The 25,083-nt window shown below is 55.7% G+C and overlaps 1 protein-coding gene across 2 annotated transcripts in view; it reads left to right on the forward strand.

Moving 5' to 3' along the window:
* Positions 1-2,361: 2,361 nt before the first annotated feature.
* Positions 2,362-25,083, forward strand: part of TBC1D22A (TBC1 domain family member 22A) — a 256,637-nt gene continuing 233,915 nt past the window's right edge. The window contains exons 1-2 of one of the 2 annotated variants that reach the window (XM_005207532.5): positions 2,362-2,600; positions 24,618-24,674. In XM_005207532.5, coding sequence (XP_005207589.1) covers positions 2,539-2,600; positions 24,618-24,674 — 119 coding nt within the window. In that variant the 5' untranslated portion in view covers positions 2,362-2,538. 2 annotated transcript variants of the gene reach the window in all.

A 25,083-nucleotide genomic window follows, 5' to 3' on the forward strand; every position in this document is an offset into this window, starting at 1 on the left:
AGATACTCCTCGTACATCCATTGCTACCACGGCCCCTGTCTGAACCCATTTCTGGAGATCACCTCTATTCTGACTTCGCTTTTCAATTATGCTGCTCTTGATGCTGATCTATGTCTGACCACCAGTCCTGGGACTTCACCCTGGCCCATCCTCCCCTGGGTAACCCCATCTCCTCATGTGGAGATGAGCAGGTCCTCTCACCAGCTGCTTGGCTGAGGCCTCAGATCTCAACCTCAAACCCAACGCCTCGTAAAGCAACCACAAACCTGGCTTGCCCTGCGTCCGTTGGCGGCCCTAGTAACAGTAATGCTTTGCTCAGACGGTCCTGAAGCCTTCAAGGCAACCTGTTTCTCCCTGTACCTTCCTCTCCTAACACACAGCAGACAGGGAAGCATGAGGGAAGTTACGAGGAGCGACCAAACCCAGAATGTCCTAGTTACATCCAACCAGGTGCTGGCTGGTTTCCCTTTTTAAACGCCAGTATCTTAGTTCTGCTGCCACCCCCATCATTGATTTGTGCAGTAAGCTACAAAGTTGGAGAAAATCCTGTCGATAGGGGGTCCTGACAAGGAGCTGAGCTCTGAGAAAGATCTCTGGGTAGGCTCTGGGGCTGGAAGAGATCCCTGGGGCCTTCCTGAGCCCTGCTAGGCGAGGGTCCCAGGAGGCTTTGTCCAGGAAGGGGTCCCTCCGCATCTGCAAGGCTTTATCAGGAGCTCTCCGGAGATTCGCAGAGGCCATGCGTGCACAGGATGGAGCGGGGGGAGTTCCCAAGGCTCTGCAGCAGAAGGGCTCTGAGGGTCTATGGACGTTGTCAGCAGGGGCTCCCCAAGGACTCACTGCCACTGCCTCAGGGAGATGCTATGGCTGTGACAGGAGGGGATCCCTGGAGAGTTCGCATGGTTGTCACCCTTTAACAAACGTTTAGAGAGCTTACTGCTTCGCTCTACCAGAAGACGACGGGCAGGAACTTACAAGCTCTGTGTGAAGGGACACAGACTCAACACGCACCCAGGAAACTTGCAGGGTGGGGACAAGGGCAGTGGGAAGCCTTGCTACTGCAAGACAGGATAGGAGACTCGGGTGTCACAAAGGATCTGAGGGCCATTCTGCTCTGCGGGCCAGGGTGGCCTTTCCTGAGGCACTGGTTGCCATATGATCGAGATAATACACATATAGTACCTAACAATGCCCTCTGCACAAGTACTAAATCAAGGTTACTTATCAGGAAGCGAGGAAAATGTGAATCAGAACATAATCGAGAACTGGCAGAGGTCTGCCAAGGGGGTCCTCAAAGCCATGCCACAGCTGCAGTCGGAAATACCAGTCCCTGACCTCTCAGGCTAGGTCTACAGGCCGATAGAGATAACAATGCCATCCACATGGGTGATTTCAAATGCTCTGTTAGCCACGTTTAAAAACAAAAAAAAAGGAAAAAGGAATGTGAAAATTTCAGCAATACATTTTACTGAATCCGACACACACACAAAAATATTACTTCAACGTGTAACCAACATAGACATTAATATCTCCATTGCTTCCTTTGTACTAAGCCCTGAATATTCATTGGAAGGGCTGATGCTGAAGCTGCACCTCCAATCCTTTGGCCACCTGATGCAAAGAACTGACTCGTTTGAAAAGACCCTGATGCTGGGAAAGATTGAAGGCGGGAGGAGAAGGGGACGACAGAGGATGAGATGGTTGGATGGCATCACCGACTCGATGACGTGAGTTTGAGCAGGCTCCGGGAGCTGGTGATGGACAGGGAGGCCTGGCGTGGTGCGGTCCATGGGGTCGCGAAGAGTTGGACGCGACTGGACTGAACTAAGTCTCTGAAACTCCGAGAATATTTCACCTGCCCGTTGTCAGGGCTGAGGTGGGGGCATCTTCCTGCTTCAGGGGCAGCTCTTACGCGGGAAGCCTGGCCCAACCCCCGCCCCTCCTCGGCCATCCTGCCCCCGGCCCAGCGCCTCCAGCCCCCCAGCCCCTCACTCGCCCCGGCCCCACCCCCGCCCCACCCCCACCGACCCTCACAAAGCCCCTCGCCACGCTCTCGCCCAGCTGCCCTGCCTACACGAGTTTGTCAGCCACCGGGTGTTTACCGGCCCCCCTCAAGGGTGCGCGACAGTCACACCCTCGACCACCCCCCGCGGACGGGTGCCTTCGGTCCCCACGTTGCTCCGCTCTCTGGTGAGGACCATCGCTCGGCGAGCCTCTCAGGAGAACCCGGGGCCTCTAGACATCGCGGCTAACAAGCAGCCTAACTCCAGAGTCTCCAGGGCACCGCCCCCCGGAGGCGCCTTGTAGTGACGTCGGGCGCTCGCGTCGTGCGTCTCGCTCTCCGGGGACGGGGGCGGGACTTCCGGGCGTGCGGAAGCACAACTTCCGGAGGGAGGCGGAAGAGCCTCTCGGCTGTACATTTTCGGGGAATCCCAGGGATCGCTGAGGGGGGCGCCAAACGGGGTACAGGAAGGGGCGGCCGCGGAGGGCTGGCCGCCCTCGGGGTGTCGGGGCCGTGGGTCTGAGCGATGAGGAGGGGCCATGGCCAGCGACGGGGCCAGGAAGCAGTTCTGGAAGCGTGGCAGCAGCAAGGTCCCGGGCAGGTGGGTGTGACGGGGCCCCGGGTCGGGGTCAGGGGTCAGGGGTCAGGGGGCGCGTCGGCTCCCCGGGGGCTGCGGGAGGAATCGGGGGTGCGGAGAGGCGATCGGGGTTCCGGGGGGACTGCCCAGGGTGTCCGGTGGCGCGGACTGTGGGGTCTGGGAGGTGGCCGTGGCTGCACGTAGGAGCGAGGCCAGAGGGGAGGGTGTTTGTCCTGAGACCGCCAGGGTGTTTTCTGCGGAGACTCTTCGGCCGCCGGGGCTGCACGTAGGAGCCCCCTCTCCTGGAGCCGCGAGGAGTCGGTGGAGCGCGGAAAGTGGCCGGGTGGCTGTCCCCGCGGGGCGGGTGAGCTTCTGCAGGGGGCGTGGTGGCCTGGACCCACTCGACTGGCCTTCCAGTCTCCTGTGGGTTTGGCTGCTTTTGCCCCGGGCTAGGAAGAGTACTTTGAGGCTCCCTGTGAATTTCCACCATCCCAACTTCCTGGCCTCAAAACCCAACTCCTGTCTTGAGTCAACAGCAGGAAGAAAATTAAAAAAACATTTTTTTTTTTTTTGAAATAAGTGCCAGCAGTGACCTGGGTGCACCTTGGAAGCTGTACTACTCCAAAGTCCTCCTGTAATTGATGTGTGGCCCTGCCCGGCCAGGGCCCCAAGGAAACAGGGAGACACCACTCGGAAAATACTTAGGAAGAAATCAACTGCTGGTGAACGTAGATTAGAGAGAAACAAGCTACAGGATTTCTAAACACGGTCCTGTTTGCAAACTAAAAGTGTCAGATACTGAAGATGAAGAATTGTGGTCTTAACTCCAAGTAGAATCATGCATGAGCACTGTTTATTTTTAAGGCTGCATAGTAAGCACTATTGTTTGAGTGATAGAATTATAAACTTTGAAATTCACTGTGCCCAATCAGAAAGGCTTAATTTTCAGAGTGGTCTGGCAGTTAGCAGGAGCTGAGTTACTGTATGCCCAGAACAGCGATTTTTGGACAGGGGTCACTAAAGTTGGCCAAAGACCCTGTTTTACTGTATAGGATGGTCCTTGAAGAACAGTCAGAGGTATCATCACAGCCCATGTCAGGGTCCAAGATGATGTGAAAGTTCTGAAACGTCAGAGAGGAGGCGGGTGTAGCGGTGACAGGACCAGACGCTCTAGAGCGCTGACTCCAGGGCAAAGGGGCCGCTGGCAGAACCGTTTTGTGTGTTGTTTTTAGGTCCTGAGATTTTGGTACCTCCTCAGTCTAAATGGATTCTGATTCTTCACCACCACCTCAGGCAAGAGAGTAGTGGAGCTTCTGTGTTAGTTCTGATGGTGAATAAACCTTTGGATCCGTAACTGTGTCTCTTGGGTATTTGTCCTTATCTTGGGTTCAAGGGGAGTTCCCTGGTGGCTCAGACGGTAAAGCATCTGCCTACAGTGTGGGAGACCTGGGTTCGATCCCTGGGTTGGGAAAATCCTCTGGAGAAGGAAGTGGCAACCTACTCGAGTACTCTTGCCTGGAAAATCCCATGGATGGAGGAGCCTGGTAAGCTACAGTCCATGGGGTCGCAAAGAGTCGGACACGACTGAGCAGCTTCAGTTTACTTACTTTTTTTTTTTACTTTACTTTGGGTTCAATAGGGTCCCTCCCAAAATTCAGGTCTTTGGAACCTGTGAGTCTGACTTTATGTGGAAACAAGGTATTTGCAGATGGAATTGAGTTAAAATGAGAAATGAGGCCATTCTGGATTATGGAGAGTGCGAGTCCAGTGACTGGTGTCCTTAGGGGAAGAGGGAAATTTGCACCCAGAGAGACAGATGTAGGGAGGATGGCACGGACAGCGGAGGCAGATTGAAGTGATGCCTTTACTGACCAGGGAAGCTGCGGATTCCTGGCAGCCAGTAGACGCTGGAAGAGGTAGGGTGGGATCCTTTCCCAGAGCCTTGGGGGAGGCCGGGGCCCCGCCGGGACCGAGACTTTGGCCTTCTGGCGCCCAGCCCTGGGGCAGGACGTCCCTGGGGCCCAGCCAGTGGGTCTGGGGTGCCTGGCTGTGGCAGCCATGGGAGCTTGCTGCTGTCCTCAGGTTTCTTCTGTGAAATCTTGCATCGCCAGAGACCGCCGGGCCTGTTCTGGGGTTTTGAGTCTGTGCTGTGCAGAGGCACTGTAGAGAGCAGCTCCCTGAGATCGTTCCAGACTCAGAGTGGGATCTGTGACCCGCCGTGGCGGGCACCTCGGAGGCCGGCCCATGAGGGAAGGCCTGCATGGCCGCCGCGGGCCCCTTGCCTCCTGCGGCCTCGCCTCTGGCGGCGGCGGGAGGAGCTGTGGAGGTGTGCCCGTTCCCCGTCGGCAGGTGGCCTTCCCTTGGGGCTTGCTGGCCGCGCACCTGCTTCAGCTGCACAAGCACTGCGCGGTCAGATCCGCGCCGATTCCAGCCGCTGCGTCAGCTCTTGTGAGTGGGTCCTGTAATTAGCTTTTTTTTTTGAGTGTGGGCCCCAACCAGAGCAACCCGAAGGTGGAAGAATACACCCACCACAAAATACAGAGCGGTTAAAGGCTCTTTGTATGGCACAGCCCTTTACAATGAACAGTTCCTTGACAGTAGTGGCTGATGTTCATCTTGCAGTCAGCGTTTGCCAGGCCCTCTTCCTACCACCCTGCACACATTTGTCTCCCTGGTGGTTTATTTCATTTTTAAAAGTCTTTGTTGAATTTGTTACAATATTGCTCCTGTTTTATGTTTTTTGGCCAAGAGGCATGTGGGGTCTTAGTTCCCCGACCAGGGATTGAGCTTGCATCCCCTGTGCTGGAAGGTGGACCGCCCGGGGAGTCCCTCGCTGGTGTTTTAGAATTTATAAAAGGCCCTCTGTCCTCCAAGCACACTCTGGGCCTCGCTGAGGTAGGCGTGGTGGTTTTCCCAGAAATGCGGTGCAGAGAAGCCTCGGTGTTTTTTGCAGGACGCGCAAGGCCCTCTATGACCCGAGCCCGCTCGACTCACCAGCCGCGTCTCCCGCCCCTCCCTGCTCTGAGCTTTGCCCTCAGTGGAGCTGGGGGCCTTGTGGGTTCCTTGCTGTACCTGCTGTGTGATGCCTCTCGGTTTTGTGCCTTTGTAGCTGACCAGAATGTTCTTTTCCTCCCTTCCCTCTCCTTTGCCTGGCTTTCTCTAAGGATTTTAAACAACTCACTTCCAGTGCGCCTCCCGGTGAGGCCTGATTTCGGACTGAAGTACCCCCCTGTGCGTCACACTCAGTGGTGTTGGAAGTGCTTGGTTTCTCCACCACCAGTGGGCTCCGCGCGTTTAGGGAGTGTTCCGTACTCATGCCTGCATTGTTACTGCAAAATCCATTAAGTGGTGGTTGATGCGAACTGTTTCCTAGATGAGCCTGGAGAGAACCTGTGATTTGGCCGAGGTCTTACACCGCGTACTCGGTCTCGCTGGGAGATGCCCCTCTTCTGTGCAGGCTCTGGGCCTTAGGTTGTGTGTTTGGCTGGTGGTTCCTTAGAAACTTCTCTTCTGGATGAAGGATGGGAAGACGGCTGACTCGGGGCTGGGCGGTCCGGGTGTCAGCCGCCTCTCTGACCTGCGCCTTGGCCCTGTTGCTCTGGGCCGTCCGTGTCCTCCTCTGTGACCTAGGACCTGCGCTCGACCGTAGTGCCTGTGACCTCCAGGAGGATATTTGCTTGGCCGAGCCCTGATCTCTTAGATGAGGAGGAGAGGGGCCTCTTGGACCCGTTCTGAGAGCCTGATAACTTACTGATTCAGCAAATATTTATTTAACCCATATTAACGTGCGAGTCACGGTTCCAGGTACTAGAGATGCATCCGTGAATAAAATAGAGCAGAACCTGTGCACTCACAGCGGAGTGGGGGAGGCGGAGAGTGATGCCTTAAGGAGCACGTTAACTGTCAGGCGATGGCTGGAGTCCAGACAAAGGGAAGAGGGACAGACGGTTGGGGGGCAGGGAGGTCTCAGGACGATACGAGGGCCGGGCGAGCCCTCCTAGAGCAGGTGACATCTGAGCAAGGTGTGCAGCAGGTGCGGGAACAGGCCCGGGGGGCGGCCAGGAGAGAGTGGTCCCAGCAGAGGGGTGAGCACGTGCAGAGGCCCTGGTTTGGGGGCAACGCTCCTGGATGTTTGAGGGGGAAGCGCGGGGGTGTGTGACCATTGCTGAGGTCGGGGCTCGGGGGGACTGTCATGGGGCATGAGGTGTGGAGGCGGGGCTCGTGGTTGTGGCAAGGACGGGGGCTCTCGGTTTCTCCTTCTGAGCAAGCGGCCTTCGGAGGACTCTGCCCGAGGCGTGGCCTGGCCTCTGTGCCCTGTTGTGGGTGGACTGGGGGCTGAGAGGCCAGGCCGGCAGCAGGGACCAGTTAGGAGGGGCGGGGTCACCGCTTCTGCTGTTGGCCTTGGCGTTCTTGCCACACTAACGTTAAATGCCATGACAAGGCCGTCGCACACAGGTGTGAGAACACACGCCGCCCTTCGGCGTGGCCCCCTCGCGTGCCGCATGGCGTGCGCTCTGCTGACTGTGCAGGGCAACGTCTGTCAGTGGGGGGTTGGTGCTCAGGGTCCCCACTGCGGGTGGAAAGGCCACGGTGCTCTGGTGGGGCCGGGCCAGAAGACGGTTCAGCGTCCTGGTTCTGGCAGCCGTCAGCTTTCAGTGCTCAGAGCCACGAGGGGGCCCTGAGTGAACGGGCCAGCCGCTTGACTGTCACCCCGCTGGCCACCGCAGTTGCAGGGAGGAGTATTGAGTGGGTAACTCATTCAGAAAGCACGGGGAGCATCTTCCACGTGCCAGGGACCACGCTGAGCAGAGGGACGTGGGCCGCAGGGCCGCTGAACACCAGATGCGCAGTCTGCAGGTCGCCCGGCCGCAGCCTGGTGACGGGTGCAGGGCAGCGGGCACTGCACCCACAGGATGCCACGTCCCCCAGAGGAGGCCTTGTCTAAGCAGGGACCCAGGGCTGCAGGGGCCAGCCTGCCACCTGGAGGTGCGGGTCAGGGTCAGAGCATTCCTATAGGGAGACTTGGCGGAGGAAGTGAGGAGCGGTGAGTGGGGCCTGGGGAGGACTTGGGGCCTGGGGAGGACTTGGGTCCTGGTCCCCGTCACTGAGCGGTGAGGCCCCATCGTCCTCCCGAGAGCAGGCTCAGGGCCTAGGCTGTGACGGGCCTCGCAGTGGTCCCTGATGGACGGGGTGCTGGGGGTTGGGGTGACCCCCAGGGTTCTGGCCTGAGTGGGGGGCATGTGGTTGGCAGAATGGTCCCCCCCGCCCCACCAAAACGTCCACGTTCTCTCCAGAGCTTGTGAAGCGTCGGTTCTGTGGCAGAGGGGAATCAGGGTCGTAGGTGGAATTTCGGTCGCTTGTCAGCTGCCCTTGAGATGGAGAAGCTGTCCTGGAGCATCTGGGGGACCCACTGTAGTCTGAGCAGTTATTAAAGGCCTTGGAGATGGGGCACGTGGCTCCGTCTCATCTGCGGTTGCTGGTTTTGAGGATGCAGGAGGGGGCCCCGAGGCATCGGGGAACCGGGGTCCGCCTCTGCCCTCGACCAGCAGGAAGATGAGGGCCTTGGTCCTGCAACCGCTTGAAACTGAGTTCTACTGACAAGCTGGGTGAGCGGGAGATGGGTCTCCCAGGGTCCCCTCCAGAATGACTTTAGTCCTGGGGGACCTGTGCCGGCCTCCGACCTCTGGAGCTTTGGGATGACGGGTGTGTGTTGTAAGGCGGCAAGTTTGTGGTCATTTGTTCCCGCAGCCGCAGGAGAGCCCCGTGGGGGCGGTCAGGGAGATGTGCGGGGAGGCTGGGCGGGCTGGGCCTTGCTGGTAAGCTCTGCAGCGTCTTCAGTCCTCAGGGCCTGGGACTGAGCTGGGAGGGGTCTTCTGTGTCCTCTGGGGTCCAGGAGCCACCGGGAGGCCCTGCCTGTCTCCTCAGGGGTTCTGAGCTGCTGTCCCCCAGCCCCCGGCCTGTGTTTTTATAAACCGGGGTGGTTTTCTTGCTGTGCTTTCAGAGCGGCTGTTCGGATCGTCTGTTCCTGTTTTCCTGTCATGGGGAGCCTGGGAGTCTGTGCTCTGGCAGCGACCTTGTGTTTCAGGGGAGTGGATTTCTCTGGCCCCAACCCACCCCCTGCCCCACCTGAGTGGAGGTGGTCTTGCTCTGATGAGGGCCGTGGACACAAGTGAGGGTGGGCTTCTGCTCAATATACGGTTTCCCAGTGGTCACGTTTTACGTTATTAAATGCCTTTTATTTTGTCTGGAGACATTTTGAAAAAGTTAAAGTGAAAATTCCCCCCCCACCCCCTGCACTTACATTTCTGTCTAATGTAGGAAATCTGGACCCTTTTGGGTTAATTTTTAGACGAGGACAAAAGTGACTTAAAAATAAATCTCTGATGATTTTGGACTTGTTCTTTGTTTTTTAAACTTTTTAAAAACAAGAGCTGGAGGAACTATTTCTCTCCTCCGAGCGTCATGAAGGTGCGCGGAGGTCGTGGGTGGAGGTAAACAGGCCAGGCACCCGGCCCGCATCTCCCCACATCTCGCTTCTCTGCCCCCGTCAGGGTGGCCCCGCCTGGCTGAGAGCAGCTCAGATGAGGAGGGCTCGGTGACCCGGCTGGGAGTGACGCCCGCCCTCACCGTGCCCTCTGCAGCCGCTCCGTCTTCCCTGCCCCCGGGCTTGCCCGCTCCTCTGTTGAACACAGGCTGCGTGAGGACTGGCCCGTGGGCCCTCTGGGTGCAGTGGGGTCCCAGCCTTGGAGAGGCTGGCTCCACAGGGGATGCTCAGCCAGAGGAGTGCCCGGGACCGAGTGCCTGGCCCTCCCTCGGGAGGAGTCTGGGTTAGTGGCTGCGAACCGCATCCCCAGGCAGGTGTTGGTTCCGCGCCCCAGGGGGCGGTGGAGCCTTGGACGGAGTGCTGCCTCCCTGCAGCGCGCGCTGAGCGCCTCCTCTGCCGGGCTGTAGTCCTCAGGGCAGCGGGATGCTGTGCGGTCTGTGATGGCCTGGCCCCAGGCTGGGGTCGGGACCTGGTCTCTTGCCTGCTGACTTCCTTTCTCCAGGGTGGGAGTCTCCCTTAGTTCTCCAGGAGTGAGGGGGCAGCTTCTAGGCCCCACCCCTACATACCCCCCCACCTGCCCCCCGCCGACCACAGAAGGGAGGCAGAGGATCAGGAGGCCCCGAGGGATGGGCAGCCTGGGCTTTTCCATTCCGGGGCCGCATTACAGGGAACTTCGGTGCTGAGTGCCCTTCCTCCTGTTCCCTCTCTCTGATGCTGGTTCCTCTTTGGGGGGGTTCAGCCCAAGCTCTGCAGGTGAGGGGGTGCGTGAAGCTGTTGGTGAGCTTAGAACAGTCGTGGGTCCTCTTGCCAGAGTCACGAGAACTCAGGGCTGAGGCTCCCGTGATCACTAGTGTGGCCAGGCATGGGGCCCCGGGGCAGCCCCTCCGGGCGCCAGGTGGCTTGGGACTCAGGCCTGTCGGCCCAGGGCAGGGCCTTTCCGGCCATGCTGCCCCTTGCGTTCCTGGGCTCCTGACCGCATTAGTGCCCTGATCTCCGTGGCCCGTCCCCGGGCGTCCCTCCGCCCCGGGTCCGCAGCTCACTGGCCGGCAGAGGACGGCGGTGGCCCTGTGGTGCTCTGCGCCCTCGCGCTTGACTGTGCTGTGGGGTCAGACCTGTCCGCTCCGCGCTCCTCAGATGCGCCCGTGGCCGTCCGCCTTCCCCCTGCTCCCTCGCATTCCTCGCGGCAGGTTTGCCACTAACCTTCTTCCCGTGCACGCTTCTGCTAGCCTTGGAGACACAGTGTGGGGAGCACAGGGACAGAAGAGGCCCTGGGCGTGTGGGTGAGGGGGTGGCGAGCAGGCCGGAGTGGGCCGGCCCCCGGCATGGGGAGCCCCAGTGTCCCCTGAGGGCAGCACACCAGCCCGGCAGACGGGAGGCGTGGGGGAGCTGCTTGACTGCCCTGGAGGCCGGGGAGGCGCTCCCTGGTGGGGACAGCGGCCTGGGGTGGGCATAGACATGGGGGGCGGGTTTGGAGGTCCTGGTGGACCTGGAGACCCACTTAACGTGGTGGGCTTCCAGGAGGTGGCAAGGGTGGTTTCTGGGTTGGTGTTATTGGAGAGGACGTCTGGGAAGGAGTGGGTGTGGTGCACTAGACCCCGCAGGAGGGTTCCAGGGGGAGCCAGGAGGCCGCTGGTTGGCAGAAGTTGCACAGGCAGGACGAGCCTCATGCGTTTTACCCGTGTGCCTGCAGAGGGTGATGTCCTGGCGGAGGACGGTGTGAGGCCTGGAGGGGGGGGGCAAGGCTGATTTTTGTGGCAGACCCTTTAACGTGAGGTGGCGCGTGTGTGCTCGAGAGCCGGAGGTGGTTCAGCCTGGAGGCAGCTGTGTGCGTGTTCACGGGAGACACGTGTGCTTCCCCACGTGCTGGGAAGAAGGCCGGTGGAGCGCGGGGCTTTGGGGAGCACAGAGGAGTCGGGATCGTCCTCTGGGCTGGACGGATGACCGGAGAGGTGAGAGGGCACAGTGCAAGCCTGGAGCAAAGTCAGGAGGAGTGGGGAGGAGGGAGGTGGTGACGGCCGCCTGCTGTGCTGGCCTCTCCCCTGTTGATTTCAGAAGGCTTCCCCTCCCTGCCCCCGTTCGTCCGTCTTTTCTGGGTGCTGCGTGGCGTGTGGGGGTCGAGCCCTGCGTCGGGAGCTCCGAGTTGTGCCCACTGACCACTAGGGACGCCCTGGTGTGTGTTTTGATTTCTTATTTGGAATTTTGGCTGCAGTGGGTCTTCTCTGCTGCTCACACGTTCTCTCGTGGCGGGCGAGGGCTGCGCTCACTGCAGTGAGTGTGCTCCTCGTGGCGGTGGCGTATCTTGTTGGGGAGCACGGGCTCTGGGCAGGTGGGCTTCAGTCGAGCAGGTCCCGGGCTCAGTGGTTGGGGTGCCGGGGCTTAGTTGCCCCGTGGCCTGTGGGGTCTTCCTGGACCAGAGATTGAACCCACGTTGGCAGGCAGATTCTTTACCGCTGGGCCACTAGGGGAGCCCCTCCTTGCTTTTTATTGAGACGTAATCAGCATATTGGTTTCTGGTGTTTTTATTGAGACGTAATCAGCATATTGGTTTCTGGTGTTTTTATTGAGACGTAATCAGCATGTTGGTTTCTGGTGTTTTTATTGAGACGTAATCAGCATGTTGGTTTCTGGTGTGCAGCGTGAGGGTCCGTGTGCGTGCAGATCACGGAACGCCCCGTGAGTTGGTTAACATCCATCACCACGCAGTTACAGACTTGTCTTGTGACGAGAACGAGGGGGATTTACCCTCAGCGGCTTCCAGGTCTGCAGTTGAGTCCTCCCGGTGCCAGCCCACGCTGCGCGCCCTGGCCTGGCGGGTCCTGTCCTGTGGACCCCTGCACCCCTGCGCGCCCCGGCCCGCCCCTGGGCCACACTATGGAGGCGGTGCTCTGTGAGTCCATCCCACTGCCGTGTTCTTTCAACTGAAGCACAGTCGGTTTCCAGTATTGTGTTTCACACACTGGTTTTTCACGGGGAAGAAACTTCTTTACCATCAACATAAAGGGAGGGACGAGTTTATTGTCAGAACCCTCATTTCTAAGACGTATTAGAGCCATCCGTGAAGTGGCTGGCTCAGTAACTTCTCATCTCTGTCGGCTCCTGGGGCCCCAAGGAGTGTGACAGGAGACGAATCCAGTCCCTTTGGCGGGGAGCTGGTGGCCGGGCGGGGACAGGAGGCGGCTGAGAGCTTGTGGGACTGGGCGGGTGGCGCCGTTGCGTGGCAGGCGTGGGTGCTGACGGTGGGACAGCCCGGATCCCCTCCGGTGTGGGTCCTCGGGGGCCACGTGGGCCTGCACGCGACTGGGCGGAGGGGCGGTGGAGCTGTGTGCTGTCGTCATGACGGCGCTCCGTGCATCTCCCTCTGAAGCCCTCTAAAGTTAATTTCCTTGGAAAACTCGCTCCTTCTGAGCATATTTTCTAAATCTGGGGAGCATCGCTGTGGTTGGAATGAGTGGATGGTAAATCAGTCCCTAATTTAGTTCACTTTTCAGGAAACTGCTATTGAGCCCAGAGGAGACCCTGCATGACGACTCTGCTGGCGGAGGAGGGGTTGATGAGCTGTAAACCGAGTCACCACATGGTTTGCCTGCTTACTCCATGAGTCTGGAATACAGGAGGCAGCTAATCGTAAACGTGGCCGTATAATTTTTCATTTATTTTACGACGCTCTGGCCACCGCGTCTTGAATTTATTCCTTTTCCTTTTATTTCCTGTCACTGTTCATCATTTCATTCATGGCTGTCTTCACCCTCTGCTCTTCAGCCTTTAATTAACAAAAGCAAGAGGCTGTTCTGGTGCTGTCCCATCAGTTCTGTTTCAAGGCCGGGGCCTTGGTGTAGGGGGACCAAGTTCAGACCAGAAAGAAGTCTGCTGGGATGCGCAGGAGGGAGTCGCCTTGTCACGCCGCGAGGCCTGGCGCCATCGGCTGTCCCCTCCTGCCCACTGCCTCCAGCCCTGTCGGCTGAGGCTCATCTCCTCCCTTCTCCTCCTGCGTCCAGAGTGGCGCCCCTGGCATCTTGGCAGTGCCAGCCGGGCTGGTCTGGAGCAGGTACTCAGCGGGGTGTGTTGAGCGATTCAAGAGGGCAGCCTCTAGGTGGCTCGTGACCGGCTGAGTCGGCGCTCTCTAGACGGACGTGAAGGCCGCTCCCAGAGCAGGGTGTCCGCAGGCAGGCCCTCAGACAGCCGTCTGTCTGTCTGGATCTGGAGCTGCGCTGGGTGTCTGTTGTGGAGCGGGGGCTCCTCTCGTTGAAGAGCGCCGGCACTGCGATGCGCGCACGTTGGGAGTTTTGGCGCTTGGGCTGTGTCGCTCCTTTCACGTGGGGTCGTCCCAGACTAGGGATCCAACCGGTATCCCCTGCATTGGCAGGCGGATTCCCAGCCACTGAGCCACCAGGAAAGTCCCTGACTGAGTTTTTTAAAAACGCTTTCCTGACCCAAGCTGTGGAGAAGGCAATGGCAACCCACTCCAGTGTTCTTGCCTGGAAAATCCCATGGACGGAGGAGCCTGGTGGGCTGCAGTCCATGGGGTTGTTAAGAGTCAGGCACGACTGAGTGACTTCACTTTCACTTTTCACTTTCATGCATTGGAGAAGGAAATGGCAACCCACTCCAGTGTTCTTGCCTGGAGAATCCCAGGGACGGGGAACCTGGTGGGCTGCTGTCTATGGGGTCGCTCAGAGTTGGACACGACTGAAGCAACTTAGCAGCAGCAGACCCAAGCTGTAAAGGCAACCGGGACAGACCCTGGGGAGTGGGGGCTTGGCCCCGGGGCCTGTCTCTTTTGGACATTTGGCGTCAGCCCAGGTCTCCAGCCTGTCCTCCCCCGGGGCCCTGTCCGCCCGGGAGCACCCTTTAGGGTTCTTGCTTTAAACTTCTGCTCTTCCCGTTCTCTGTCGTCTGTCTGCCCCTCACTAGTGAGGGTGCTTTAGTGATACCTCCTGTGCCTCATGCAGAAGAGGTGGCCTTTACGGGACCGTGGTTCTCTCGTGGGAGGCACTTCTGGTTGGGGTCCTTTTCAGGGCGCACGGCGGGCATCTCTGTGCCAGCTTTCCCTGGCCCACCCTGTGCTGTCCTCTGTCTAGACCCTGCCCTCTCGGCCAGCCGGGAGCCTCTGTTACATCACAGGCTTGGCACCTGGGACCTCCGTCAGTTCTCCTTCATTTCTCCTTCCCTCTGAGTCCTTCTTGGGTGCTCAGGATGTTTGTGGTCCTCAGGATGTTGACAAATGGGACCCGGAAAACACCGCTCCTGGTCCTCACGGTTGCCTGCTGGTAACAAGTTAGTCCTTCTCAAGTTTAACTTAAAAAGACTTTTTTTATTTGCCTGTCCTGGGTCTTAGTTGTGGCCTGCAGGATCTTCGGTGCCGCCTGAGGGATCTTTGTTGCTACATGCAGACTTTGAGTTGGGGTGTGTGGGGTCTGTTCCCACCAGGACCTCCCCTGGGGGCTCTGATGGTAAAGGACCCTCCTGCAGTGCAGGAGACCCAGTTAGATCCTGGGTCAGGAAGATCCCCTGGAGAAGGGAATGACTACCCACTCCAGTGTCTGCTTGCCTGGAGAATTCCATGAACAGAGGAGCCTGGCAGGCTACAGTCCGTGGGGCCTCAAAAAAGTTGGACACGACTTACCCCACTCCAGTACTCTTGCCTGGAAAATCCCATGGATGGAGGAGCCTGGTAGGCTGCAGTCCATGGGATCGCTAAGAGTTGGACATGACTGAGCGACTTCACTTTGACTTTTTCACTTTCATGCATTGGAGAAGGAAATGGCAACCCACTCCAGTGTTCTTGCCTGGAGAATCCCAGGGACGGGGGAGCCTGGTGGGCTGACGTCTATGGGGTCACACAGAGTCGGACACGACTGAAGTGACTTAGCAGCAGTGACTAACATTGTGTGTGTGTATTCATCTCTTCACTGTCACGTTAACAAGATTTCCCTGTGTTGATTTGTGTGGCTGTAGTTCCTTCACGTTTGCTGTGGTTGGTATTCTCTTATATGCATATATTTTAGTTTTTTAAATTTATTCAGTTGATAATGGGCATCTAGAGATTTCCTAACATTTTTCCTGTCTGTGGCGTTACGGTCATTGCTGAACCTGTCCCCTCACGTGCTTGTGCGATGCTGTCTCCAGTGTGTAGCTGGCAGTGGAATTAGGTCACGTTGACCTGCAGTTTATAAGGAATCACTAGGGTTCAGTGAACTACTTCAGTGTTTTAAAGCAGTATAATCTATTAAAAAGTTTATGAGTTAATGTATTTATTAAAGAAAGATTTCATTATCTGAAATGAGGTGGGTGTGTTAGTTGCCACTTACTGTTTAAAAAGGGCTTTTGTTGAAGCCTGTTTTTCTCTTTCACAATGCGAGACCAAACGTCATTTTAATAAGATAAGATGAGGCTGCTTTTAGTTTGAGCTTGGACTTTGTTGGAGCGTTTTCTGCTCAGCGATCACAGGTGTTTTCCCGTGAAGAGTTAGTGGGTTTCCTGATGTCCTGGAGGGGCGGGGCCTGCAGTACGGGCCGGCGCTCGGACCTCCGGGAACAGGACCTGCAGGGCGTGGGCTGCAGGCAGAACTGGCTGCTGGCGATGAGCCGTGTGAACACAGCGGGGCACCCTGGAGGAGTGCCGGCGTCCGGGAAAGACTGGTTGCTGATGTTGGTAAACACTACCGTCGGTCACTGTGCAGTGTCCACAGCGCTGTTAACGAGGGGTCTCCCCGTGTACATACACGCTCTTATTCCCGCTTCCTGGGTGAGGAAGCAGAAGCTCTGAGCAGCTACTTGGTTAGCACTCCTATCAGCTTGTAAGTGTTGGGTCTTGAACCCAGATCTTTGGATTCTGAAAAATGGAAGCTTTTCTGCCAAGGTCACACAGCCAGCCATGGAAATTTCAGACAGGACCACGACAGATGGGTGGTGCTTGGCCTGGGCAGGCTGAGACTGTTTTTGTCCAAAAAAAAAAAAAAGAGAAGGCTCGGGGGTGTTCCTGGGAAGTCTCGAAGGTGGGGGCCTGAGTCCCTCAGGCATCCAGCAGCTGGTGCAGGCTGTCAGCTGGGACCCCCGCCAGCACTGGTAGGCGTGTGACACGCGCAGGGCTCTGTCCCCTTCTGCCAGGAGAGGGAGTCAGGGTCTGCAGACCGAGAAGGGAGCTCTCTCCGGACACCAGGTCTGCAGGTGCCTCCATCCTGGGCTTCCCAGCCTGCATAGCCATCAGATCTTGTTGTTCATAAGCTGCTCAGTGCGTGGGATTTGTTACAGCAGCCTGAATGGACGGGGGCAGTGGGGTGGGCTTTTCCAAGTGTCGTCCTCGGAGCAGAACCCTCCGTAAGGATGAGTGTGATGCTGCTGCTACTGTTCAGTCGCGCGGTCGTGTCTGACTCTTTGCGACCCCAAGGACTGTACCCCACCAGGCTTCTCTGTCCACGGGATTTTCCTGGACAAGAGTACTGGAGTGGGCTGCCATTTCCGTCTCCAGGGGATCCTCCCGGACCAGGGATCAAACCCACATTCTTCTGCATGCACAGGCGGATTCTTTACCACTGAGCTGCCAGGCAAGCCCAGAAGTGTGATGACTTAACCTTTAAGGCTCCCACATGTCAGGAAAATAGATTCTCTACCAATGTGAGTTTCCTATTGCTGCAGAAGCAAATTACCACAAGCCTCTTGGCTTATCACAACACACATTTATTACCTTATAGTTCTGGAGGTCAAGTCTGCATTAGGCCTCCTTGGGTTAACACCAAGGTGTTGGTGGGGCTTTCTGGAGCCTTTAGGGGAGAAGCTGTCTCCTTACCTCTTCAGCTTCTCAAGGCTGCCTGCACTCCTTGACTTCAGCCCCCTTCGTGTTCATTCACAGCCAGCCACGCAGCCTCGCTCCCAGCGTTCTTCCTCGATCACGGCCCCCTGACCGCAGGTGGGGGGTTTTCCTCTTGAGGACTTTGATGAGATCGAACCCACCTGGATGATGCAGGCTGCACTCCCAGGCGTGTGCTCCTAGCTGCATCTGCAGGGCCCCCCCTGCCGTGTTGTCCTCAAGTCTAAGCTCATACTGCTCGCTGCTCAACAGGCCAGTAATCCAGACAGGTTGCTGGGACAAGGAACAGCGACTTGAATCAAAAAGCCAACAAACTGAGAAGATGGTGGGTTCCTGCTCCAAAGAACCATCGTGCCTGAGCTAGAATTCTTTTATATGAAAAGAGGAGGGAGCAAAGTCAGACACTTCCTGGTTCCCATCAAGCCTCATCGGGAGTATGTGAATTTCTTCCTCCAGAAGCCATTCACAAGTGGGCCTGGTCAGGAGGGTTCCTGGGAGGCAGGGTCCCCAGAGATGGGCCGTTATTTGTGAGTCAAGCTTCTCGGCAACGGCCCTTTGGTGATAAACTTGTGAGAGAACAGAGTCTCTCCTGTTACTGCCCGACTGTCAGCGTCCCTCCCACACTCCTGTGGGTAGAGGAGCAAAGCCATTCTGCTGAACCGAGGCAACGAGTCCGCCTTAGGTCTCTAGTCAGTCCCTTTAATCTGCAGCTGTTTGAACCAGTGAAACCTCTTGGCACTTTGTCTAATCTGTAGTTAAACTCGAGGTTTTGCTTCCAGTTCCTGATGCATGCCCTAAATTCCTGTGCTGTTTGGACAGAGTTACACAGGTTGGTTGCTGCTTCTCCAGCTACAGTGGAATTACCGTCTGCTTCATGGACGGGCAGGCCTGTTGCAGGCAGCTCCATGACTAGTGTCGAGCCCAGCCTTTGAATGTGCTTTGCAGCCACCAGGCCTTCTAGCACTGGGATTCTCCTGTCTCTGCGGGCGGTTGGAATGGCTTACCGTACAGCATTCTACAGGGGCTTCGTTTAAGCCTGCTTCTGGGAGCCCCTGACCTGTAACAGGGCAGTTGGCAAGGGCTTACCCCAAGCTAAATGTCTCTCGAAATTTTAGCGGCGTTCCTCTTCGAGGTATGATTGGTTTCCTTGGTTTTTCCTGTTGACTGTGGACTCCAGGATATGAGTTGTTTTAGTGCCTTGATGCGAATCAGGGGATGATTTCCCCAGGGAAGGCTTTAACCACCGCAGACTGCCTCCAGGTGGGATATACTTCCACCCATCCTGCAGCTGTCCACAAACACCAGCAGGTTATCTGCGATTTTGCAGTGCAAGGCACGTGAGTCAAGTCTCTCTTCAGTCCTCGGTGGGCAGGTTCCTCTGTGTTGAGTCCCCATCTGGGGACGTCTGACAGTGGTCTTTGGGTTATGTTTAAGACCCTGGGGGAAAGAGCTCTGTCTGCTTTTCTGGGATTTTCACGAGCTCCATCTGTAGGCTTAAAGTGTGTTCTGGTGGGACTCTGATGTCAAGCTGTTCCAGTGAAAACTCCAGGGTGAAATCTGTCAGGAGTTAATCAGCTCACTCCCCATGTCAGTGTCTCCGGGCTCCCGTGGGTGTGAGGTGCCTCAAGGCCAAGGGAGCCCCTGGGCCTCTTCCGTGTGTGTCTCTCTGTCAACACTGTGTGAGAGGCTCTCATCTTTAATTGTTCTCCTTCTGTTTCAGCAGAGGGCAATCTGTTCTCCAGTGTTGCTCCTCCTCACAGTGGGCGCACTGTTCTAGTGGGACTTGCTTCTCTTTAGAGTTACCGCCTTCCAAAAACCCAGCGTCACTGCCAGAAAATGGCTTTTGTTTTGTATTTCTCCTTTGTTGTTCCCTGTTGAATACTTTATAAAAGCAACATCTACCAATTGAGAAGGGTTCATTCCAAATGTACCATCTGATTTTTGCAACTTCCTCCTGGTATCCGAGGCAGTTTGCCCCAGAAGGTCAAATTGACCATTCATATATTTCCAGGGCCTTGGGATCTGCTTTAGTATGATGTCTGTAGGCCCAATAAATTCTTTGCAAAAGTTCAGCGAGGTCTTCATTTGTTTGGCTGAAGTTCTTGATTATTGTTCAAACTCTTTTGCTTTGGTTCCCCTTTGCAAGGCCCTGCTGAGAGGCACTGATACGTAGGGGTCTAGTAAGGGCCCTTCCCTCGCTGGCCCCCAGTTTGGTTCAGATCTGGGCGCTGCCAAGTGGCCTTCAGGTGTAGCGGACCCTCCTCATAAGGAGGGCTGTGACCTTCCCAATTAAAGAAGTCTGGGAAAGCCAACCGGCTGGTGGTTTGCATTTAAGCCCCTACGGGGTAATGATGTAAGGGGAGCCGCCCTGCCCCGGGAGTGGCTCCTGGCTCACGTTAGACTCCCTGTTGGCTCTTAGACAGCGATACTCCACCAAGTCCCTGCTCCCTAGAAACTAACACAGGATTTTCTAACTGGTCCTCATGGGGGCCGGGAGTCCTGGGCCCCAGCGTCAGGAACTGGGGCTGGGTGGAAAGGGCGGGTATGTTGGCGCGACAGCCAGAGCGGCTGGGGCGTCTGCTCAGACAGAGCGGTCGCGGTCGCGGTTCGAAGCACCAGCCCTCACTCACTCCCTTCCTTCTGTTTTCCCGGGTGCAGGGGCACAAATGGCTGGCACTCAGCAGTCGTCATCCTTCCCTGCTTTTTCACAGAACACCACAGACTCATTCGGAAGCCACTGTAAAACCACAGACCGCAGTGAGCAGAAACCTGATTACTCCTGTGACAGACAACCAAGATAATTACGCAGATTATGACTGATGTGATTTACCAGGATAGGCCAGGATGTTAGGAGTTCCGTGTAAATTCTAGAATGTGTATTTAAACAGTGTTCACCCATATGACACATTCTAAGGAGACGTTCACCCACACGATGCATGTACGCATGCTTCATCACCAACCACTTGGCAGTGCCTCCCGTGCAGCTCAAACACACCCAGTGGGCCCAGGTAGTTTAATGTTCCTCTGAGATGGAGAGAAAACAAATGATTTGAGGTGTTCCCAGGACCCTCTGGCAAACCCAAACGTTAGCTAGAGGTCAGATGAACCCTACTTAGAACTTTATCTTTGGGAAGTTTGTAAAAAATATGAAAAAATTTTAACACGTGATAAAAGATCAATGCAAATACAGAATCACTTAAAGAAACAGTTACCAAAAGCAGTTCAGTGTTTTAGGAAAACAGTGTCCTCTTAGAGAACCGAAAAGTCAGGCTTTGTACCACTTTACCGTTAAGATTTTAACTAATTAACTAAGATTTTAATGCTTTTCAACTGTGGTGTTGGAGAAGACTTGAAAGTCCCTTGGACTGCAAGGAGATCCAACCAGTCCATCCTAAAGGAGATCAGTCTTGGGTGTTCATTGGAAGGACTGATGTTGAAGCTGAAGCTCCAGTCCTTTGGCCACCTGAGGCGAAGAGCTGACTCATTTGAAAAGACCCTGATGCTGGGAAAGATTGAGGGCAGGAGAAGGGGACGACAGAGGATGAGATGGTTGGATGGCATCACTGACTCAATGGACATGAGTTTGGATGAACTCTGGGAGTTGGTGATGGACAGGGAGGCCTGGCGTGCTGCGGTTCATGGGGTCGCAAAGAGTCGGACACGACTGGGCAACTGAACTGAACCTTTAAGATTTTAAGTTCAGTCTTACCTTCTAAGTTATGAAAGTCTGGATTATCTAGTTACACATTCCCAAAACATCATTCCCATAGAGTTTACTCCAAAGACCTTGGCTTCATTTACCTCTGTTGACTTAACAGCTTTGCCACATTGTTATTTTTCTTGATGGCAGTCTTTGTAACAGGAATAAGGTATTGTCTAATAAACCTAGGTATAATTATACTTTGTGTTGATGACTGTATAAAGACATCTGTATCAAACCAGCAAGCTTAAGCAAAACTTTCACACCAGATACTGATTCACTACTGAGTATTTCCTAGATCATGTGAACCTGAAACTCATTCTGGCCGCTTTTTTTATATTTGATTATTCATGTAAGCACTTAAATTTCCTTTAAGCCAATTAAACATTTCTTTGACAAATTAACCTGGTTGGTGCCACACCTCTGTAACACATGTACAAACATGCAAACGTTGGAACCTCATAAAAAGGTTAGCTATGATTCAGGTACAGCGGTGTGAAACTCATCCGTTATAAAAGACTGGATTCCAATTGAGCTTCCGGCAGAGGGGACAAATCAGGGTCACGTGTCTACAAGTTAAACCCTTTTACTAGTATTTATGGAAAAGACACTTTTATTTCTAGCTTTTAGTGGTCTTGGGAACCAAACCTCCCTCTTCTCAGAATGTCTCACTCTTGGACAAAAACAGACCGGTTTTCTTCCTTTTCCCCATTTGATATCAATAAAAGTTAAGTATCACAAAACTGATGTGGCTGTAAGTGGACAAACAGTACCGAATAAGATGGAACCAAAGAACAAGCAGAATGCTAAATAAACCCTCGTTTGGTCTTGAGTTTTACGTATCCCAGCAACACAGGAGCCCACTAAGTGACGTAATTAACGCAGCAAAAGTCGCAGTAAGCAGTGCACAGGGCCCCGAGGTAACCCTGCCTGGACCCCCAGCGGAGATCCGGACAGGTGCCACGGCCACCCATGGGTTCAGAGCTGTGCTCAGATCCTGGTCCAAAATGCACCCCAGAGGACTTTCTCCAGGGACAGTTGTAACACTTCCTCTTTTTCAAGAGAATCAAAGCACAAACGGCTCGCCCAGGGGCCAGCATCCGAGAAACCAGCCCGCCGGCTCACAGGACAGCTCAGTGTGGTGCAAATCCAGCACCTCTTTCCTCTCTCCAGCAGGGTGCCCCACTCAAATATGGCTACGAAACAAACTGGCTTACTCTAGAAAAACAAGCTCAAATGGAGAGGAAGCAGTTCCCGGGTGTACACACCGGAGCGACTCACCCTGGTATATGGAGTCCGTGTGGCTCCCCAGCTTTGATTCCTTGCTCCCGCTGCTGAGCGCTGGGGTGGCTGGTGCTGTTGCAGGGAACTTTGTGGGGAGGATGCGGATCCTCAGGACAAGTGGTCCAGGCAGCTGCCAGGGCCCTCCTTACCCGAAAGTTCCCCGGCTGGGCTGGCTGGACACGAGCAAGCGAGACTCCTGATGAGTCCCCCAGTTTGTTAGACAAGCTCGTCCTGTGTGCCTCACTCAGGCCAGGAATCCAGAGACAAGTTGTTGGGGCAGGAATGACTTTATTCGGAAATCCAGCAAACTAAGAAGAACGCGAGTTTACGCACCACCCGCAGCCTTGCCTGAATTAGGCTTCAGGCCCCTTTCATACTCAACGGGGAGGGCGTAAGGTCACGCACTTCCTGGTTCCCATCGGCCTCCGGAGGGGATGTGTGAATTTCCGCTGCCCGCAGTCATTCACGGGTGGGCCTGGTGAGACGGTTTCTGTGAGTGAAACAAAGGTTCCCAGAGATGGGCCGTTATATGTAATTAAAGCTTATAGGCAACATCCCTTTAGTGATTGATTCTGATGAAACACGAGGTTCTTCCCCGTTGCAGTGTGAGGTGATACGTTCACATGTGCTGGGGCTGGGAGGCGACGCTTCTGGGACCCTCATTCTGCCCACCTCACTGCCTCAGTGACGGAGGAGTCCTGTTTACAAAGAGGTGTTTACAAATCAGTGAGATCGGGGTGGACACCTCTCAGAGATGGGCAGAGTTCAAACAGGCGGTTTATGAAAGCACAGGTGGACAAAGGATGTTTCAAGGTGGCTCAGCCTCCCTAATGATCGAGCAGGTACACGATCAGCGTCTACATGCCCTTCTTCCCATCAAACAGCAGTGATCTCTGCAGCGGACCCCTGGATAACGTGGGTTTGAACCGCGTGGGTCCACTTACAGACGGGTGTCTTTCAGTAGTAAATGCTACAGCCCAACACCATCCAGGTGGCCTGAAGCCGGGCACGCAGAACCCCAGATCAGGAGGAGTCGCGGGTCCTCAGGGCCGACTGGAAGTCACACTCAGGCTGTCTGCCATGTAGAGTTCCGCACCCCACCCTGCACGTGGTTCATGGGTCAGCCGTTCATGCCGTTGATGCCCGTGTATCCCTTGTGTCCCAGGCCTGCCTTCTCTAGGACTTTATCTTCACGAAGTTACATTTGTGTGACAGTATCGTCCCCAGAGAAGTTTATTGCTGTTTTTATAACCACACAGAGGTTTAAACAAAGAGCTCGCAGTCAACACGGAAAACAAATTACTGTGTAACCAGAATGGTGGGGCGGCGTGAAATTAGAGGTGAGGTTGTCCAGGGAGACGATGCTCATGTTGTTACGACTTTTGAAGACTTAGGAGGCTTGGAAATAATTACGGATTTATGGGAATTGCAGAGAAATGTCTGGGGAGACCGCTTGCGCCTGCCGTGTTGGGTTTTAAAGTGTAAATATGCTGCATGTGTCTTTCGTGTGTATCACATGATATAAAGTGCATGTATTTAAGTAGATTGATGAACAGTAATATGGGGATGTAGTTGTGATATTGATATATTACTGGGTAAGCAAGGTAGGATTTCATTTTGTTTTTAAAAGCTAAGAAGACTTCATCTATATACTAAGCTCCTCCGTGTCTGTATTTATCTTTACATACACACACCCTGCATGGAGGAAGAATTGGCAGCCCACTGCAGTATTCACGCTCGGAAAATCCCACGGACAGAGGAGCTTGGCGGGCTGCAGTCCACGGGGTCACAGAGTCGGAGACGACTGAGCGACTGAGCACACGGGTGCTCTGCAGGGGTTACAGAGACTGTTCCACGTGGAGCACAGCAGTTAGGACTCTGACTGCCCGTGGCTTCAGCAAACGGGCTTGTTTATTTCATGCCGTGGACGTCTAGGGAGTGGTCCAAGGTTGAGAGCTAATGCCTCCAAGCCGCAGGAGTCCCGCTGTCTTCACATCTTCATTCTAAGCTGCCCCCGCCCCTCCTCCGTCACAAGGGGCTTTATTTCTTGTGGCTGCTTCTCGTGGCAGGATGGCTGGGCCCCTCTTGGTCTCACGTGTGTGCTCTGAACAAGAAGAGGGGAGAGCTGAGGGTCAGGGCCGTACCTGCCAAGCCTCTCTCCTCCGTCTCTGCGACCGGCCTGCCTCGGGTCCCCTGGCCGGGCGTCGCGGGGAGGAAGCGGTGTGCGTTGGGTTGCTCAGCGGGCCAGTGTGCCGCATGAGTTCTTCTGTCCCTGCTTTTTTTCCAGATCTACTCTGATGCGCACAGACTGTAATGAAACCATGCAGTCTTTTAACAAAATTGTGTTTGTAAGTCTGTATTCAGTCTCTGGGCAGTGGTGCCCCATGAGAGCCTCCTGAGGGGTGTGTCTGGGTCAGTCTTTTAGGCTAGGAGCAGAGGCTGACCAATGCCCCAGGCCCTGTGGTGACGCCCTTGGGGCCGTGGGTGCCTCACTGAGGCCCATTCACCAGGAGGCTGAATGCCCTGCTTGTGTGTAGGGGTGGCCTTGTCTGGCGTCATTCAGCCTTCCCGACGGGCCTGGGGACCCTGCGGTGGCCGGGGTTGTTCCCTCTGGCGCCGGTTCGAGGAGCTGGCCTGCTTCCTGAGTCCGTGGGGCCCTTGTGAACTCTGGGGAGAAGCTAACTTATTCTCCTTCCTTTCTGAACAGCATCCAGCACGTGTATGGCGCTCAGCACCCGCCCTTCGACCCCCTGGTCCACGGCACGTAAGTGACCTCGGGTTGCGTGAGGCTGTTCCCAGGCTGGGCCTGGGGGGGTGTGGTGACCCCCCCAGGTCCCTGGCGTTCCCGATGGGGAGGAGAGTGCCCTTCATTCAGCCAGCACGAATCAAGCGATTGCTTTACGGGAGGCGCTCCTGGCCTTTCACTGCCCAGCCTCTGAGGGAGGTGGCTCCATGCAAAGGAGGGTGGAGGAGGGCAGCCTTTGCAGGGCCCCCAGGGCTGGGGCGGAGCCTGGCACACCTTTGTGAACTTGGGTCTGGTCACGGCTGCTTAGAGCACTGGGGGCAGCAATAGCCAAGCGAGAAGCTGGACGTCCTCACCAGCATCAAACCCTTTTGTGCTGAAAGTAGTGTGTCATTCGCTCAGTCGTGTCCGCCTCTCTGTGACCCGTGGA

Source organism: Bos taurus, chromosome 5 (assembly GCF_002263795.3).
Source record: "Bos taurus isolate L1 Dominette 01449 registration number 42190680 breed Hereford chromosome 5, ARS-UCD2.0, whole genome shotgun sequence".
Taxonomy (NCBI): Eukaryota; Metazoa; Chordata; class Mammalia; order Artiodactyla; family Bovidae; genus Bos; species Bos taurus.